The 17680-nt window shown below is 36.0% G+C and overlaps 1 protein-coding gene across 4 annotated transcripts in view; it reads left to right on the top strand.

The window, feature by feature from the left end:
• Nucleotides 1–17680, top strand: part of LOC136035417 (prolyl 4-hydroxylase subunit alpha-1-like) — a 57815-nt gene that overhangs the window by 28919 nt on the left and 11216 nt on the right. For 2 of the 4 annotated variants that reach the window (XM_065717213.1, XM_065717210.1), the window contains 3 exons: nt 3474–3659; nt 10041–10214; nt 15200–15385. In XM_065717213.1, coding sequence (XP_065573285.1) covers nt 3474–3659; nt 10041–10214; nt 15200–15385 — 546 coding nt within the window. The remainder of the gene's footprint in view (nt 1–3473; nt 3660–10040; nt 10215–15199; nt 15386–17680) is intronic. The other 2 variants (XM_065717211.1, XM_065717212.1) reach the window with 2 other exon arrangements.

The raw sequence follows: 17680 nt of genomic DNA, 5'->3' as shown, positions 1-17680 counted from the left end.
ATCACCCGTTGGTAAGTTACAAATACCTCATTTTTTCTAATTTTTCCGAATTACTCCCACCCAACTCCACCAAAGAGAGCAGATACGGCCCGGTTATGTCAGTCACTTATCTTGGACTTATGCTTATTCTTCCCACCAAGTTTCATCCTGATCTCTCCGCTTTAAGCGTTTTCCAAGATTTCCGCCCCCTCCCAATGACACTGGATCCGGTCGGGACTTAAAATAAAAGATCTGAGTAACGAGGTCCTTCTAAATATGAAATTTCTAAAGATCCGGTCATTTCTTCGTTAAAAATACCTTTTTTTATGTTTATTTTATGTTGGGAATTTACCCTTCCCCCTCAACTCCCCCAAAGAGAGCGGATCCATTCCGGTTATGTCAATCACATATCTAGGACTTGTGCTTATTTTTCCCACCAAGTTTCATCCCGATCCCTCCACTCTAAGCGTTTCCAAAATTTTAGGTTGCTCCCCCCAACTCCACCCAATGTCACCGGACCCGGCCGGGATTTAAAATAAGAGCTCTGAGGCACGATTTCCTTCCAAACATTAAATTTCATTAAGATCTGATTACTCCTTCGTAAGTTAAAAATACCTCATTTTTTCTAATTTTTCAGAATTAACACCCCCCCCCCAACCCCCCCAAAGAGAGTGGATCCATTCTGGTTATGTCAATAAACAAAAAAAAAAAAAAAACAAATTTTTTTAAATGAAAGTAAGGAGCGAGATTAAAACTTAAAACGAACAGAAATTACTCCGTATATGAAAGGGGCTTTTCCTCCTCAACGCCCCGCTCTTTACGCTAAAGTTTGACTCTTTCTCTTAACTCTACATTTTAAAACAGTAAAAAACTTTAGCGTAAAGAGTGAGGGCGTTGAGGAGGAAAAGCCCCTTTTATATACGGAGTAATTTCTGTTCATTTTAAGTTTTAGTCTCGCTCCTTACTTTCATTTAAAAAAACTTGTTTTTTTTCTTTAATTTCTGGACGTTTTTGAATTAATGCATGTTTTGATCTTGGCTCCCCGCACATAAATAATTAAACCGAAATTTGCATATTTTTGGGGCTAAATGGCTTTTTCATAGTTTTAATTGGAAGATTTTGAGAAAAAAGGACCGAGGGAGGAGGCCTAGTTGCCCTCCAAGTTTTTGATTACTGAACTTTTAATTTTTTACAAACGTTTTCATTGGTAAAAAATATACGTAACTTACGAATTAACTTACGTAACGACCTTCTATATTCGTATGGTTTTATTGCGTATATGATGGGTTTCAACTCTCGTCGATACCTCTCTCTTTACACTAAAGCTTAGATTTTGTCCCAATTCCTTAAGAATGACCTCTGAATCACAAAGGCCGTAGAATAAATAGTTGAAATTACTAAAAATACGTTAGCGTAAAGAGTGAGGTATAACGAGGAGGTAAACCCCTCATATGCGTAATAATTTTTGTTCGGTTTAAGTTTTAATTCTGCTCCTTACTTTCAGTAGAAAAAAACTTTTCATATTTATTTTTTCATTGCTTTTTCAAATAATGCTAGAAAATCCTGCGCCCCCTTCATTGAAATTTTCTCCCCCATGAGAAGTTTCTCCATGAAAATATCCTCCCTCGTAACTCCCCCGTCAACTCTCCCCCTAAACCAAAAAAAAAACCTGAAAACGCCTGTACACTTCCCAGTAACCATTACTATATGTAAACACAGGTCAAAGTTTGTAACTTGCAACCCCCCACTGGGACTGGGGAGGAGTAAGTCGTCCCTAAAGACATAGTTATCAGGTTTTTCGACTATGGTGAATAAAATGGCTATCTGAGAATTTTGATCCTGTGACTTTTGGGGAAAATGAGCGTGGGAGGGGGCTTAGGTGCCCTCCAATTTTTTGGTCACTTAAAAAGGGCACTAGAACTTTTAATTTTCGTTAGAATGAGCCCTCTCGTGACATTCTAGGACCACTCAGTCGATACGATCACCCCTGGAAAAAAACAAACAAAAAACAAACAAACAAATAAATACGCATCCGTGATCTGTCTTCTGGCAAAAAATGCGAAATTCCACGTTTTTGTAGATAGGAGCTTGAAACTTCTACAATAAGGTTCTCTGATACGCTGAATCTAATGGTGTGATTTTCGTTAAGATTGTATGACTTTTAGGGGGTGTTTCCCCCTATTTTCTAAAATGAGGCAAATTTTCTCAGGCTCGTAACTTTTGATGGGTATAACTGATCTTGATGAAACTTATATATTTAAAATCAGCATTAAAATGCGATTTTTTTTGTAACTATTGGTATCAAAATTCCATTTTTTTTAGTTTCGATTACTATTGAGCTGGGTTCGATTACTATTGAGACTTGTGATTATTTTTCCCACCAAGTTTCATCCTGATCCCTCGGCTCTAAGCGTTTTTCAAGATTTTAGGCTTCCCCTCAATGTCCCCAGATACGGTCGTGATTTAAAATAAGAGCTCTGAGACACGATATCCTTCGAAACATCAAATTTCGATAAGATCCGATAACTCCTTCATAAGTTAAGAATATCTCATTTTTTAATTTTTCAGAATTAACCCTCCCCCCAACTCCCCCAAAGAGTGCGGATCCGTTCCGGTTATGTCACTCACGTATCTAGGACTTGCGCATATTTCTCCCACCAAGTTTCATCCCGATCCCTCCACTCTAAGCGTTTTCCAAGATTTTAGGTTTCCTCGCCCCAACTCCCCCCAATGTCTGATCTGGTCGGGATTTAAAATAAGAGCTCTGAGACACGATATCCTTCTGAACATAAAATTTCATTAATCCGATCACCCGTTCGTAAGTTAAAAATACCCCCTTTTTTCTAATTTTTCCGATTTAACCTCTCCCTACTCCCCCCAGATGGTCGAATCAGAAAAACGACAATCTTTAATTTAATTTGATCTGGTTCCTGATACGCCTGCCAAATTTCATCGTCCTAGCTTACCTGGAAGTGCCTAAAGTAGCAAAACCGCGACAGACAGACCGACAGAATTTGCGATCGCTATATGTCACTTGGTTAATACCAAGTGCCATAAAAATGAGTACCTAATAATTTCTTTAATACCAATATTCTACAGTTTGCTTATGTTATCAGACAATTAATAGCTTCTGGGGTTAAAAGTGTTTGTGAGGTACTGAATTTAAATGATGATTGAAATTACTACATGATCTGGTCAGAACTGCTAAACACTGAGATTGACGATTTGCATGTCAAATAAAAGAAAAAGAAAGGTTGAAATAAATAAGTACATAATGATATCTTGATACCAATATTCTACGGTATGCGAATGCTATCAGACTATTATTAGCTCCTAGCGTTAAAAATTTTTGTGAAGTACTGCATTTAAATAATGGTCGAAACGACCACATGATCTGATCGGAACTGCCAAATTTAGTGCCTAATTTTTATCAGCAAAAATAACTCTTCATTTAACTGGGTATAAACTAATTTATTACTAGTCTTTTTTTCCAGCATGACCAAAAATTAAAAAATGGAATACTGTCTGATTATTTACATCCTCTGCCCGTTTCGAAAAAAACTGCTAGGCTGCAACGTGAAGATAAGATCCTAAATAGACGCTTTGCTCTTGGAAAACATCTTACTGCTTACCAGGAACTTGAAAATTTCAAAGCCCTTTGTAGAGGTGAACAGTTAATGGTAATTTTGATTTCTTTCAGTTAATTGGGACAGGTACGTACGGAGGAAGGGGGCTATAGGAAAAATAGAAAGAGAGAATGAGCCGCTCAAAAATGTAGGAAAGCATGAGACAAAGATTAAAAAGCATTTTACCTATAAGTGGTTTTAACAGTCTCTTTGTGTTTTCTCTGATCATTTATAATCACTGTTTAATTAGTAAATTAGTGTTATAATTACTGCACATTATAAGTATAATTATCTGTCATGCCCACAAATACAACATGTTAAATCACATTATGTAAATGTTTTATGTGTAGCATTCAGTGGCTCAGCTATAAATGCTCGGGTGCCACGTTGGCGGCTGGTGTTCAATACCTCCTCACTGCATTTCTTAGAATTATTTAAAAGGTTAAAACAGTTATTGTTTAAGTGAAAAAAATATTTTAATGAAGTTTGGAAGGAAGAGAGAAGGTAATGATTCAAATATGACCCAAACTTTCATTCCATCTAAGGCTTTGAACCCCATTGGAAACTACAACGAATTTGAAGAGAAAAGTAGGAATATATAGATTTATTTACATTTCATGTAAATTTGCCTGTCTATTCTTGGCCCTTAATAACCAAGAAATGGTTAAACTGATAGCCAAAATTAGTATATCTATTAAAAGCCAAGTATTCATTTTATTTAAAATCTGAAACCTCATTGGAAAGTACAAAGAACTTGAAGGGTAAGATAATAAAAGTATGACAAAAAAAGATCAGAATTTCAAGGGACAGTTGGTTCAACTGTTCGGACGTCGTCCGGTACAGTTTCTAAAATATTCGCTGTGCGCAATTACACTGTTACAAAATAGTGAGACGGGAGGTAACGCAAATGAGACGTATGGTCCACATTCACCACTCAGGATTCTTGCAAGAGAGTAAACATTCAGTGTATTTTGAATTATTTAGTCAATAAATTTATTTCATATTGTTTTTATTTCTTACTAGCTGTTGGGGTGGCGCTTCGCGCCACCCCAACACCTAGTTGGTGGGGCGCTTCGCGCCCCCCCCCCAAGCCCCCCCGCGCGCGTAAGTCGTTACGCGCCATATTAGTTACGTGCCATATTAGTTACGCGCCATTGTAGTTGTGTCCCTGTGTCCCACCTGTGAATATAGATAGATTTATATATGTGTTTCAAACTACGTAAAAATTGCGAATATACAACATTCTTGGCTTTCCCATTGTCTGTCCATATACAAAGCCGTATGTACTAATAATGACGTCATATGCAAACGCTCTTTTTACAAACAAACAAACATGCATACACACAACTCGTTTTTATATAGATAGATAGATAGATAGATACAATACAAATTAACTACGTAAAACTTGTGAATATACAACAGTCTTCGCTGTCCCATTGTCTGTGCGTATAAATAGATTGTCAGGTTTACCGACCCTCAAAGATGCAACATACAATTGTACATTGGTAAAGCAATCTGTATTAAGATCTATACCGCATTTTTCTAGTGATTGCCCTTGAGCTTTGTTGATGGTGGTTGCAAATGCTAATCGAATTGGGAATTGCAATCTTTTAAATTGAAAAAGCAGATCCGTTGGAATCATGGGAATGCGAGGAATAAGAACAGCCTCACCCTCATAAGGCCCTGTCAAGATTGTGGCATCTATTAGGTTTTCCATTGTTTTTTTTTTTACGGCAAGTCGCGTGCCATTGCAAAGCTTTGGTGGGTTGATATATCTTAAAAGTATTATTGGTACGCCTATTTTTAGTTGTAGCAGGTGTGGTGGACACCCTGAAGGATCTATGGAATTTAAAAATTCAGATGGATAATTAACCGCTTCATTTGGTTCCGAAATACAAATTAACTGCGTAAATTTCTCCAACGTTGTTATCGACACAATGCATTATCGTATCATAAATGTCTTTTTGTTCCGACGTTAACTTGGAAATGTTATTTTGTACATACGACAATAGATCACTCGTACTGTAACTTTGTTCACGATCCAATTCTACACATGTCGAAACAGCAGCGATACGGTTAGGTGAAGGCATTCCCAAATCCTGAAGAGGTTTGTTTGCCATACTTATGCACAAATCTTCTATAACAACTAAAGTGTAGTTATAAATTTCTGATGTAAAATCAAAAGTCATGTCTGACGTCTCTAACTGTTTTCGATGAAGTATATCTTCGGACATTTTTGACTTATATTTTTACCATAAATCTGTAGGAGCTGATGGAGAGCAAGTTGTTAAAATGATGCCAAACAATGCACGAATTTGACTTGGGGTTGACGTTTCGCACGCGTCATTGATGCAGTTATCCCAGTGTTGGTCATTCTCCAATAAATTCAGAGCTTGGCATGTACTACGGTAAGTGTCATGTATAGTACCATTTACAGTCCTCAAATACTCAAAGGATGTCGGACCGGGTACATTCACCAAAAGCAGGCGTAGAAAGAAGCATTCATGTTGATTGGGGTGAACGGTGTAGAGTCTTCCTATCGTGGTATCTTTGAAGATGGTAGGTTGGCCGTCGACTGACTTACCCTGTTTTCGACGTTCAAATACTTTATTTTTAGTATTCCACGTGTAATACGAAGGCACTTCAGTATACAGCAGTTTTTTTGCAAAAGAATCATTTTTGCAAAGCGAAAAAAAAGCTGTTAATGTTGTATCCGGTGGATTCAGGACTCTTTGTTGCACGTTGGTTTCCGTGAAATAAACACGTTGACCATTCTGTAAATGTACCGCTAAGTGAACAACAGCTGGACTACGTTCATGTATCGGAAATGAAAGAATTCGCCAAACAGCTTCATTACTGCTTATGTATCTTCCAGCCTGATATTCTACGATTTCATCGAAATCTTTGATTTCGGACTGCAAGCCAAAAACTGCCATGTCACTGCCTTTGTTGACGTATTTACATATGTATTTGATTGCCTTTACGGAGTTACAGTATTCAACGTTTATGTGTGCATTAAATGTTTTTGATAATAATGGGGAATATGGAACAACCCACTGGTTATCTACTTCGATGGTGGTACCGTTACGCTTCTTTATTATTGCTGTTTTACCGCCATCTTCAGTAGATCTTCTTCTATATTGTGGGTAACCATCATTGCCAGTAATTGTTTTGGGTACTAAAAGTCGAGGATATTGCTTTGTGCACCTTCCTTTGGCCATGCATGGTGAATTTTCGTTCAGTGCACCGCAAGGTCCATGTATCATATTTTTTACAATAATATCATGTAACCCCTTATCGACATTTTTATCAGGTATTTCAGCGGAAATCACATCATCAATTTCATTCATGCATATGACGGGGACTGCCAGCATATGACGAAGGTAAAATTGTTAATCTTCCAACGTTTGTGGTATTACCGTCATTTATAACTGCATCTCGCAAATGAATGTATTGTTCAGAGCGGAGCTTGGTCTGATTCAGGCGGATATATAGCAAACGTTCTGATTCAATTTTAGCATACATATCCACGACAAATTGGTGAAACAATTCACGGCATTTTAAAATATAATTTTCTTCATCCTGCCGAATCATTAGTCTATAGGAATAATAATGTATTGCACTGCATTTCTTATTCATTTCTTTGTTAGTGGCTGGATTCATCAATTTAATATTAAAGTGATAGCCGTCGACTCCATCCCAAAAAATGATAGGATATTGTAGGGCATCGTAGCATCGATGAGTTTCAGCAATTCTTAACAACTGAGCGTTTCGCTTATGTAGAATAATATCTCGAGGTAAAAACTGATCACCGACCATAACGATTGCCACTTCGTCGATAGTCGGAGCATTGTATCTACGCACATGTTGGCCAGGAGGCGTTTTGTCAGCGGAAATAACAATTTTATGAGTATCAGTAGGCATCAAATCGATGGCTGTTTTGAACAGACGCACTAAATTATTATTTTCGTGGAAAAGATGTTGCAATTGGGAAACGATTGTCCTTTCAACGTTGGGAGAAATTTCGCAACGTGCATTCAATTCAGAATTTCTATCACTGATGAAGTACAATTGTAAAAATTTATGATTCTCGCCTGAGAATGGTAGAAGGGACCCTGCTTTATGATAAATTTGCCCTTTTACTTTGAAAGTAGACATAAATTGATCTGGATTTTCGATTTGGGCTCCAAACGACGTCATTTGGAAACATGAGTTGTATTGTCTGATTTTTGACAAAAAACGCTTAGATTCTGACGTAGTTCCAGTAAGGAAAGTCTTCAATGGCTCTGGTGGTGCAGCCAATAGAGGAAATTTAACTTTTCCTGAGGTGCAACACATTCCCATTGTTTCACCATTGAATTTCAAGGCCTTGCAATAGGGACAAATTTTAGACATTGTCCCGATTTGAACACATCTACTCAAGCTATAATCATCGACTGGGTTGTACCTGAATGCCAGGCGATAACTTTCAGATTGCTCTGATTCCTCGGCACGCTTTCTTTTCTTACTTTCTCTATCAGCAGCAAGCCTGTTTCCATGCTGGTCTTTTGATTCCTCGGCACGCCTTCTTTTTTCACTTTCTCTTTTAGCAGCAAGTCTGCTTCTGCGTTGCTCTGGTAGTTCCTCGGCATGCTTTCTGTTCTTTCTTTCTCTATCAGCAGCAAGCCTGTTTCCCTGCTGGTCTTTTGATTCCTCGGCACGCCTTCTTTTTTCACTTTCTCTTTTAGCAGCAAGTCTGCTTCTGCGTTGCTCTGGTAGTTCCTCGGCATGCTTTCTGTTCTTTCTTTCTCTATCAGCCTCAAGCCTGTTTCCCTGCTGGTCTTTTGATTCCTCGGCACGCCTTCTTTTTTCACTTTCTCTTTTAGCAGCAAGTCTGCTTCTGCGTTGCTCTGGTAGTTCCTCGGCATGCTTTCTGTTCTTTCTTTCTCTATCAGCCTCAAGCCTGTTTCCCTGCTGGTCTTTTGATTCCTCGGCACGCCTTCTTTTTTCACTTTCTCTTTTAGCAGCAAGTCTGCTTTCGCGTTGCTCTGGTAGTTCCTCGGCACGCTTTCTTTTCTGACTTTCTCTATCAGCAGCAAGTTTTTTGGCATAGACTCTTTGAGCATCTTCATCAGTCATTGTAAACTTAAACATTAATAGATTTCTACGCGAACATATGTCTTATATAACTTGAATGACGTCACCTTCAAAGCAAAAATGACGGTAACTAATTTCATGACGTCAGCCGAAACATGACGTCACCTGATCCACAGATCCACAGATCCACAGACAACTTATTTTTATATATATAGATAAAACAAAGTAGTTAAATCATCACCCCTTTCAAGGACACATAGAAGCCTTGTAAAATACTACAAACAGCCTTGTAAAATAACAGGTAATATGTCAAGTACAAATATAAAAAGATTAAAGATGCTTAATAAATAAAAAGCCAGGAAAAGAGGCACAAAACACAAATTTTACATATTGAACACTATAAAGGCAGTGGCATCGACTGGGTAGAGATACGGGGAGGGGACTAAGCCCTCTATATTTTTGTCCCTCTCCCCATATTTTTGTCCGCTGTCCCTGTATTTTTTACCCTTCCCACTAGAGTTTTTCGCCTGCCCCTTAGATTTTGAAATATTCTTTTTTATATTTTTTCTGAACGCCCTTTTAATATTTTCATTAAAAAAACTGAAATAACCACACATACTCCCCTTTTAGATGTTCAAAATTTCTTCTACGTCATCCCTCCCCCTTCCTAAGTTTCTTGGGTTTGCGCCACTGCATAGAGATGGCAAGATGGAAGCCCAGAGAATTTATAAGTATTTTATTAAAGTCTCAAAAGAATGAAATCCATGACCTATCAAAGGAGATGTGTTCCAAATCATTTTACACGGAACTAAAGGACTAGATTTCTTTGAAAATGATAACGCTTAGTAATCCATATACAAGTTAGTATGTTCTGCAATTAAAATTTAATAAAGTAAAAAAGAACAGATTTTAAAAATAAGCTTCAGAACCCAATGATCATGTTATTTGGTTTACCTTTAATATTATCTAATATACTTAAGATTAAGCAAACGCTTACATTTTTTAACAAGTTAAATTCTCAGTCATTGTGGAAAAATATAAATATGATTTTCTTTAATAACAAATTTCTGTTTATAGGCTTTATATTGATTCCACCATGTTCTGCTGATGTCCTTGCAGCATAATTACCAAATGTCAAGGCCTCGCCCAAGAGGGGGGGGGGGCTGGTTATGAGGCTTGAACTCCCTCCTGCCAAATTTTCTAGATAATGGGAAACTTTACAAGTTTTAAAAATTATCTAAGAGAAAAAGGGCCTGAACAGCTTTTCCGGAAGGTACTATAAATGGCCTTGTCAACTTCCATAAATAGGCTCAGGATGGTCGAGCAATTTAATTTTCGTTAATGTTTCTCTAATTTCAGAGTGAACAGGAACAAGCAAAGCTCAAATGTTGGTTAGACACAAGAAAAAACCCTTACTTCTTTCTGATGCCTGTAAAGGTGGAAGAAAATAGTGGTGTTCTTAACCTATATACATTCCATGGCATACTGACTGAAAATGAAATAGCCATCATTAAAAGCATTGCCAAACCTAAGGTAAATGTTTTCCATTTTAAAATTCAATATCTGTATCTATAACAATATATATATATATACTAGCTGTTGGGGTGGCGCTTCGCGCCACCCCAACACCTAGTTGGTGGGGGCGCTTCGCGCCCCCCCAAGCCCCCCCGCGCGCGTAAGTCGTTATATATATATATATATATATATATATATATATATATATATATATATATATATATATATGTTTTTAACTACGTAAAACTTGCGAATATACAACATTCTTTGCTGTCCCATTGTCTGTGCATATAAATAGATTGTCAGGTTTACCGACTCTTGAACATGCAACATATAATGGTCCATGGGAAAACAATCCGTATTCAGATCTATACCTCATGATTCTAATGATTGCCCTTGAGCTTTGTTGATGGTGATTGCTAATCGACCATTCCCTGAGTCGCCATCGTCATTTATATATCCCCCTGTGCACCCCGGCGTCCCCTTTGTAGTTATGTCCCTGTGTCCCGGTCGTCATTTATATTCCCTGTGTCCCGGTCGTCATTTGTATCCCGGTGTCCCGGTCTGTATGTACATTCGTTTTTTAGTTTTGTTTTTCTCCTTTATTTTTCTCCTTTTTTCTTTTTTTTCTTTTTTAGTTTATTTAGATTTTTAGATTTTTTAGTTTTTTTATTAGTTTTTAGTTTTTTTGTAGTTTTTACCATTTTTTTAGTTTTTTTAGTTTTTTTTTACTTATGTCCTGGTCGTCATTTATACTCCCTGTGTCCCGGTCGTCATTTGTGTCTCGGTGCTTTGTTGATTGCTAATTTATATTATATTTATATTTATATTTTTTATATTTATTAATATTTTTTTAGTTTTCTTTTTCTCTTATTTTTCAGTTTTTTCCTTTTTTTTAGTTTTTTCTTTTTTAGTTTTTAGTTTTTTTTTGTTTTTTACCTTTTTTTAGTTTTTTTAGTTTTTTAGCTTTTTTAGTTTTTTTATTAGTTTTTAGTTTTTTTTTAGTTTTTGCCTTTTTTTTATTTTTTTCAGTTTTTTTTTAGTTTTTAGTTTTTTACCTTTTTTTAGTTTTTTTTAGTTTTTTAGCTTTTTTAGTTTTTTTTCTTTTTAGTTTTTTTTGCAGTTTATTTTTTTTGTAGTTTTTGCCTTTTTTTATTTTTTTCAGTTTTTTTTAGTTATTAGATTTTTACCTTTTTTTAGTTTTTTTTAGTTTTTTAGCTTTTTTAGTTTTTTTTTCTTTTTAGTTTTTTTTGTAGTTTTTACCTTTTTTAGTTTTTTTCTTCTTTTGTATTAGTGTGAAATAATTCAGACGTCATATGCGAACAAACATGACGTCACCTGATCCATCCACAGATCCACACACAGACAACTTATTTTTATATATATATATATATATATATATATATATATATATATATATATATATATATATATATATATATATATATATATATATATATATATATATATATATATATATATATATATATATATCTATCTTAAAAACCAACAACTATGTTTTTAATATCTATTTTCTCTTACAGTGGTAATAGATTTAATCGCAAAATGAAGAATTTCGCTATTAGTGAAGGACAAAAGTGGTATAACCTTACAACTAAAATGCTTCTTACACTGGAATGTTCATAAGAATCAATTTTAAAACATTTAAAAATTCACCCAGATTTTCCCTTCAGGAAAGGCCCCAAAAACATCTCCAGAGGGATAAAAAGGGGTAAAATCTGATCTTCAAAATAAAGTCAAACTTAAGTTTTGATTAACCGGATGTCCCATTTTCCCCCTCTGCGCGCAGATTAGGATAAGACCGTTGAAGTTCCATTTTCCAATATTTTTGGGTATAAAAGGGTAATTTCCTATGAAATCGGGTCTCGCAAGCTGAAAAATGAAGCAATGAGGAGGGGACATCGCCTTTCATATACGGAATAATTTCTTTTCGTTTTAAGTTTTAATGTCACTCCTTACTTTAAAAAACTTGTCTTTTTAATTTAATTTCCTATGAGATTGGATCTCGCAAGCTGAAAAATGAAGTAAGAGGTTAAAATATCTGTGATTTTTGGATTTCGTCTGGTGTTAAAATGAAAAAACAAAACGACGAATAATAGCATTTACTTGTTTTGTTTTCAACAAAGCCTAAATGAAACCCTATCACAGCTGGCCGTCTGGGGATGGCACGGGCCCAACGACTTTACTTTGAGCCCCACTGCAATCCTACTCTGAAATTTCTTAAATCAGTGATTAATAACAATTTGTAATGATTCTAAGCAATTAAGATGTGTTTACACGTAAAAAAAAGGGGGGGGGGTCGTTGGTGGGAATCGGACTCCAGGGGGAGAAGACGTAGTATAAAAACTGTTGACCAAAGCTGGTTGGAAACGGGGCATATGCACTATTTACCGAAGGTGTCGGAGACGGAGCGTACTTACTGCTGATAAAAACGGGTCGGAAATAAAACTTGTATGGTGCTAAGTAAAGTAGTTTGTAAATAAAGCGTGAGCACAGTCGACCGAACGGGATTGGAGACATCTTGCATAACAAAGGGAGTTGGGGACGGAGAGTGCGTGCTGTTGATCAAAAGGAGCTGGAGGTGGCATGCAATTAGAGCTTATCAAAGTGGGCTGGAGGCAGTTTACACTATGTTGACCAACGGAGCTGGAGGGAGTTGGACAAAGCGTGGGTACTTTTGACCAAAATTTGTCATAGCACGGATCTGCGCGAGGCAGAACCTTACTTTAAGCCCTTCTCTAACGCAGATTGAAAATTCCTATGTGAATCTGATTTCAGCAAGGTGTAAAATGTCCATATTTCTTTAAAATGTGTCTATAAAAGAGCTGTACTATTTGAAAATTTGAATTTTCTCAACCCTTGCTTCGAAAGCTATATATATTGTGTCATCACAGAGGCACATTTTTGGAGCGTTTGACACTTCTGATTACAAAGAATGTCATAAAATATGTTCCTTCCGCCATCTGGTATTGCGGGTGTAGGTTAGGTGAGATGTTGAAGAAGTGATCGAATCCTCCGGTTTCTACGACCATCTGTATAATGTATAAGTATAATGACGCTGAAAAATAGGATATATATTGCTTTTTATTAAGTCTGTGTAATTGTGCTCAATGGTGCTGAGGAAGAGGCTTTTAAATATGGGGATAGTGCTTGAACATTGATTTCAGCTACTATTCAATCAGGAATAGATGAGGGACATAGAGTTGCAAATGGTGGATATGACAGCCGATTAGATGATGATGAAGCTAGTGGGGCTAAAGGAGGCGACATGGAATGCGCGGATAGTGCTGGTACAATTATTACGATTTTCCATCTGAATCCATTTCAATTATTTGTTCAGTAATACAGAATAAAGCCAGGCCAATAAAAGAGCAACAGAAATTAAATTCGAAAAACCAGAGGAAGTAAGTTTGAGAAGTATAGAGCTATTTCAAAACTTTAAACTTGCAGAAATTGCCTCTAGTGAAAAGTCAAACTAAAAAAAAGACAGAATGTAGTTTGGATTTTGAAAACAGTCAAAATTAATATGAATTTGCGAGTCAAACATAAATAAAGAAATTAAAAGGGCTGCTGCTACCCCTAAGTCGTCTCTTCTCTTAAAGTTAATTTTTTCTACGACCTTACAAAACAAATAAATATAAATATGGACTTGACAATAAGTGTATTTTTTAAATTGATATGTTTTTATTCGGTTTCTTATCATTTTTAAATCAATACAAATATGCATGAAATCGATAGTTAATTTCGACTTTTAGATATAACAATCGGCAATTAACAGCCCTAAGCATATTCCCTCTTCTCATAAAAAAAGGAGGATCCTGAACAATTCCTGGTATATATGGTGTCAAATCAACGTTTCAGTTGCTTGGTCTTTTTTACAGGGACAAGTAGCAAGCTTGTCGCCCAACCCTGCTGCAGCAGCCATGCCTGCTCTTCTGGTGGTTTTGATAACTTGAATTTGTATTCCTTTCGCAGGTTATTTGAATATCTAAAGTACAACACATTTCTGTAAAGCACATTTTCTGTAAAGCACGCAAATCAAATCCTAATGAATCAAAGCAACATTTCTCAATTAAAAAAAGTTATTTCTGTAAATCAAAGGATTTGAAGACAGCTCGATTAAATTACAACAAAAAAGTAGGTTTTCATCACGTTCAACTTTGGTTTTTAACTTTTGCACTATTTTAGCATATATTTAGTTAAAAAACTGTTGAAGCAAAAGTTGAAGTTACTGGTTAAAATTGTTACTAATGACGGATAAACGATTAGAAAAACGAGATTATAAGAGAGATCTGTGGAAAGAAGGGAAAAGAGTCCAGCCCACAGAAAACAAACCCATTTTGGGTTAATTGTATTTGCCTTATATAAAGTGCATAATATTACCGCATGCATGAAAACCAAACCAATGATGGAGCAGAATCATGAATTAGTTAAATACGTTTGCTATTTATGCGGGTTTACAGTCACTAGTAGGTAACTTTCTATTCATATCTGGGTAATGTCAAATTGTAAATTAAGCTTACCAGGGGCTGAGTATGCTTGTCAGTATGCTTTTGTCGATCTGGGGATCTGTTTTTAGAGAGAAGATGGTGAAATTTATTCTCTATTGTTATAAACCTCTCGTAGTGGCACTTGATAACTTGAAGTCTTGTGTTATTCTAGTCCGTTCTTTAATTAATCGATTTTCAGTAGCAAATTCAAATTTAAGGATTTCATATGTAATTTTTTTTGTAGATAACATAAAAGCTTTGGAATATAGTATTAACTTCAATATTGTTATACAGGAGGTGTAAAAGAGAAAAAAAGGCTTTGCATATACTCTTTCGTGAGGAGCAGAGAAAATAGATTTGTCCCTTCTCGTTATTATTATTTATATTTTGCAAGGATCTCTTGAAAATTGAAATATGTAATTAGTCTTAAAGATTCCTCTGGTTGATAAGTAATGGATTGTATAATAGCAAACTAATTTGACTCCATTTTAGTTGAACAGAGCGAGAGTACAGAGTGGGTCGAATAAAGAAGACGGAAATGTGAGTAATCAGAGAACCTCCAAAGTTTCTTGGACTGATGAAAATGATCACTTACTTATGTTAAAGCTCGCAACAAGGATCTCCAGAATTACTGGCTTGAGAACTGACAGTCGGATAGGGGATTCTGAGAAATTTCAGGTTGAGTATCGTTACTGTTTTATGTAAGTCGAGCAGAAAACAAGTTTTTCTTTGTTTACGAAGAAATTAAGCAAATACAAAGATTATTAAATAAAGATTGTCCCCTATTAAAAAAAAAGAATTCCAATGAAATAAAAAAGAAAGATTAAACTGCTTCAAGCACGTCTGTTCCCAAGGAAAGTTTAACGTCGAGCAAACTGAAAGGCACCAGAAAAGATTGAACTATAATCATCTCCTCCCCGACAAATAAACTCTAATGGTTTCTGACTAGGAGCTATTAATCTTGGGTTGTTACCATATATAATTGCCAAGAAGTATTTGGAAGCAATATTTTATGGGCTTGGACTTTAGAGGTTTAGAGTATTATTGATTTAGTGGCAAGTTCGTAAGCAGTAAATTAGGGGGTACTTCAGATCCTTGTTCTCACCCTGAAATTTTAATTTTAAGGCTCTTTACCGTTGTTTTCTATATTGTTCAGACAATCCAGGTATTAGACATCTGGAATCCTCTTTTTTCAAACAATACTTATTATAGTTTTAAACAGGATTTTTAGATTTATATCTAGGTTGGTTTCTCATTAAATGCTTCACTACAGCATCATTTCGCGGCAGAAATATGAAAATACCATTTACTCTTATTTATTTCCTCAATAAAATAATATTAACATGGTATAGTCCGTTTTGATGGAATTTTCCTAAGGAGTATGACAAAGGCTTCCGGAGAGCTGGGAATCAAAAGAAATGATAAGAGTCTCATAGGCTGAAACCGATGCAGATGATTTGATTGTCCCAGATGAAAATGTTGAAAAAATTATTGGTTTTTTGGGCGGTTTTGAAAGTTCAGAATGCAAGAATAGGTTTGAAAATTAATGTTAACAAGACTAAGTCGCTTAGACTGGGAATAAATGAAAGTGAACAGGTGATGGTGGGTGACGAACTTCTCTTACATGGGTGTCATTATTAGCAAAGATGACGGATTTAGTAAAGATGTAAAAAATAGAATAGCCAAGGGCTTGGGTGTTTTTCTACAGCTGAAAAAACTTCGAAAGAATATGACGATAACTTTGTGAGTCAAGAATAGTATATTGAAAGCTACAGTGACGATAGTAGTCAAGTATAGCTCTAAAACTCTAGCACTTTGGAAGACGGAGGAGAATTCGTCAGATGATTTCCAGAGGAATTGCCTATGGACAGTTTTGGGCTCCGGTTTTACTGATCGTATTTCAAACAGTAAGTTTTACCAAAAATTTGGTTCAATCCCACTTTCTAAGTGCTGTAACGAGAACAAGGTTGAGATGGCTATGACATGTTCTGCCGGCGAAGGTTGAAAGATTACAGAAGGTCGTCCTTTTCGGTCATTCATCTATGACCAAACGAAAAGTAGGTCATCCAAGAATGGGTGGGAAGAGGTCGTAAGAAAGGATCTCAAGAAATTTATAGATTCTTGGGAGGGTGCTTTGATTAGACGAGGTTGGAGAAAGAGTGTACATAGCTGTGTTGGTCTCATGTGCCATGTTTTGCTGTATTGAGCTGTTATTATTATTAGTAGTAGTGCAAACCGTTTTCTGTTTATGGTTGCTGAATCGTGTCTCAAATTTTTGAATTTTTGGTTTAAAGAGGGAACCTTTGAGTAGTTTGAGATGGAGGAGGAATGTGCGCATCTTTGTTGGCCTTAGGTGGCCTGGTGCTGCATTGAGCTGCTATTATTAATTTTAATAGTGTTAGCAATTAACATGAGTAGGTCTGATAACCCCTATGCGTTCTCAAGACCAGAACATAATTAGTACTTTTCTGACAAAAAATGACAACAAAACAAATGACCGTGGATTGTCACTTTAATTCACATATACTGACATTTGTTCCTTAAGGTTTGATAATTTTTTATTTATTAAATTAAGAAAGGTGAAAACATTTCAAACGTATTTTGTTTTCAATAAAGCGCAAATTGTGTTCTGGTCTTTTGAATCAGAAGTTCTAGTGTCCCTTTTAAGTTTCAGGGTTTCACACACACCTCGTATTTTCCCGAAATACATCTGATAGAAATTATTATATGATATTTTGTTGTCTTAGAAACTTCGAAAAAGCTTATTCGATTGGAAATTGAAAGGGCTACTGGCCTTATTTAGTAGTTAAAAGAGATTGGAGGGCAACTAACCCCCCTCATAAGCCCACAATTTCTCCAAAAACATCTAATCAAAATTTTGAGATGGCCATTTTGTTCAATGTAATTGAAAAGTCCGGGTAATATGTCTTTGAGACCCTTCCCCCACAGCCCTCACGGCAAGGGTTGTAAGTT

The sequence above is a fragment of the Artemia franciscana genome, chromosome 14, assembly GCF_032884065.1.
Source record: "Artemia franciscana chromosome 14, ASM3288406v1, whole genome shotgun sequence".
Taxonomy (NCBI): Eukaryota; Metazoa; Arthropoda; class Branchiopoda; order Anostraca; family Artemiidae; genus Artemia; species Artemia franciscana.
The sequence above is the reverse complement of the archived record's forward strand: the minus strand, read 5'-3'. Positions and strand labels throughout refer to the sequence as shown.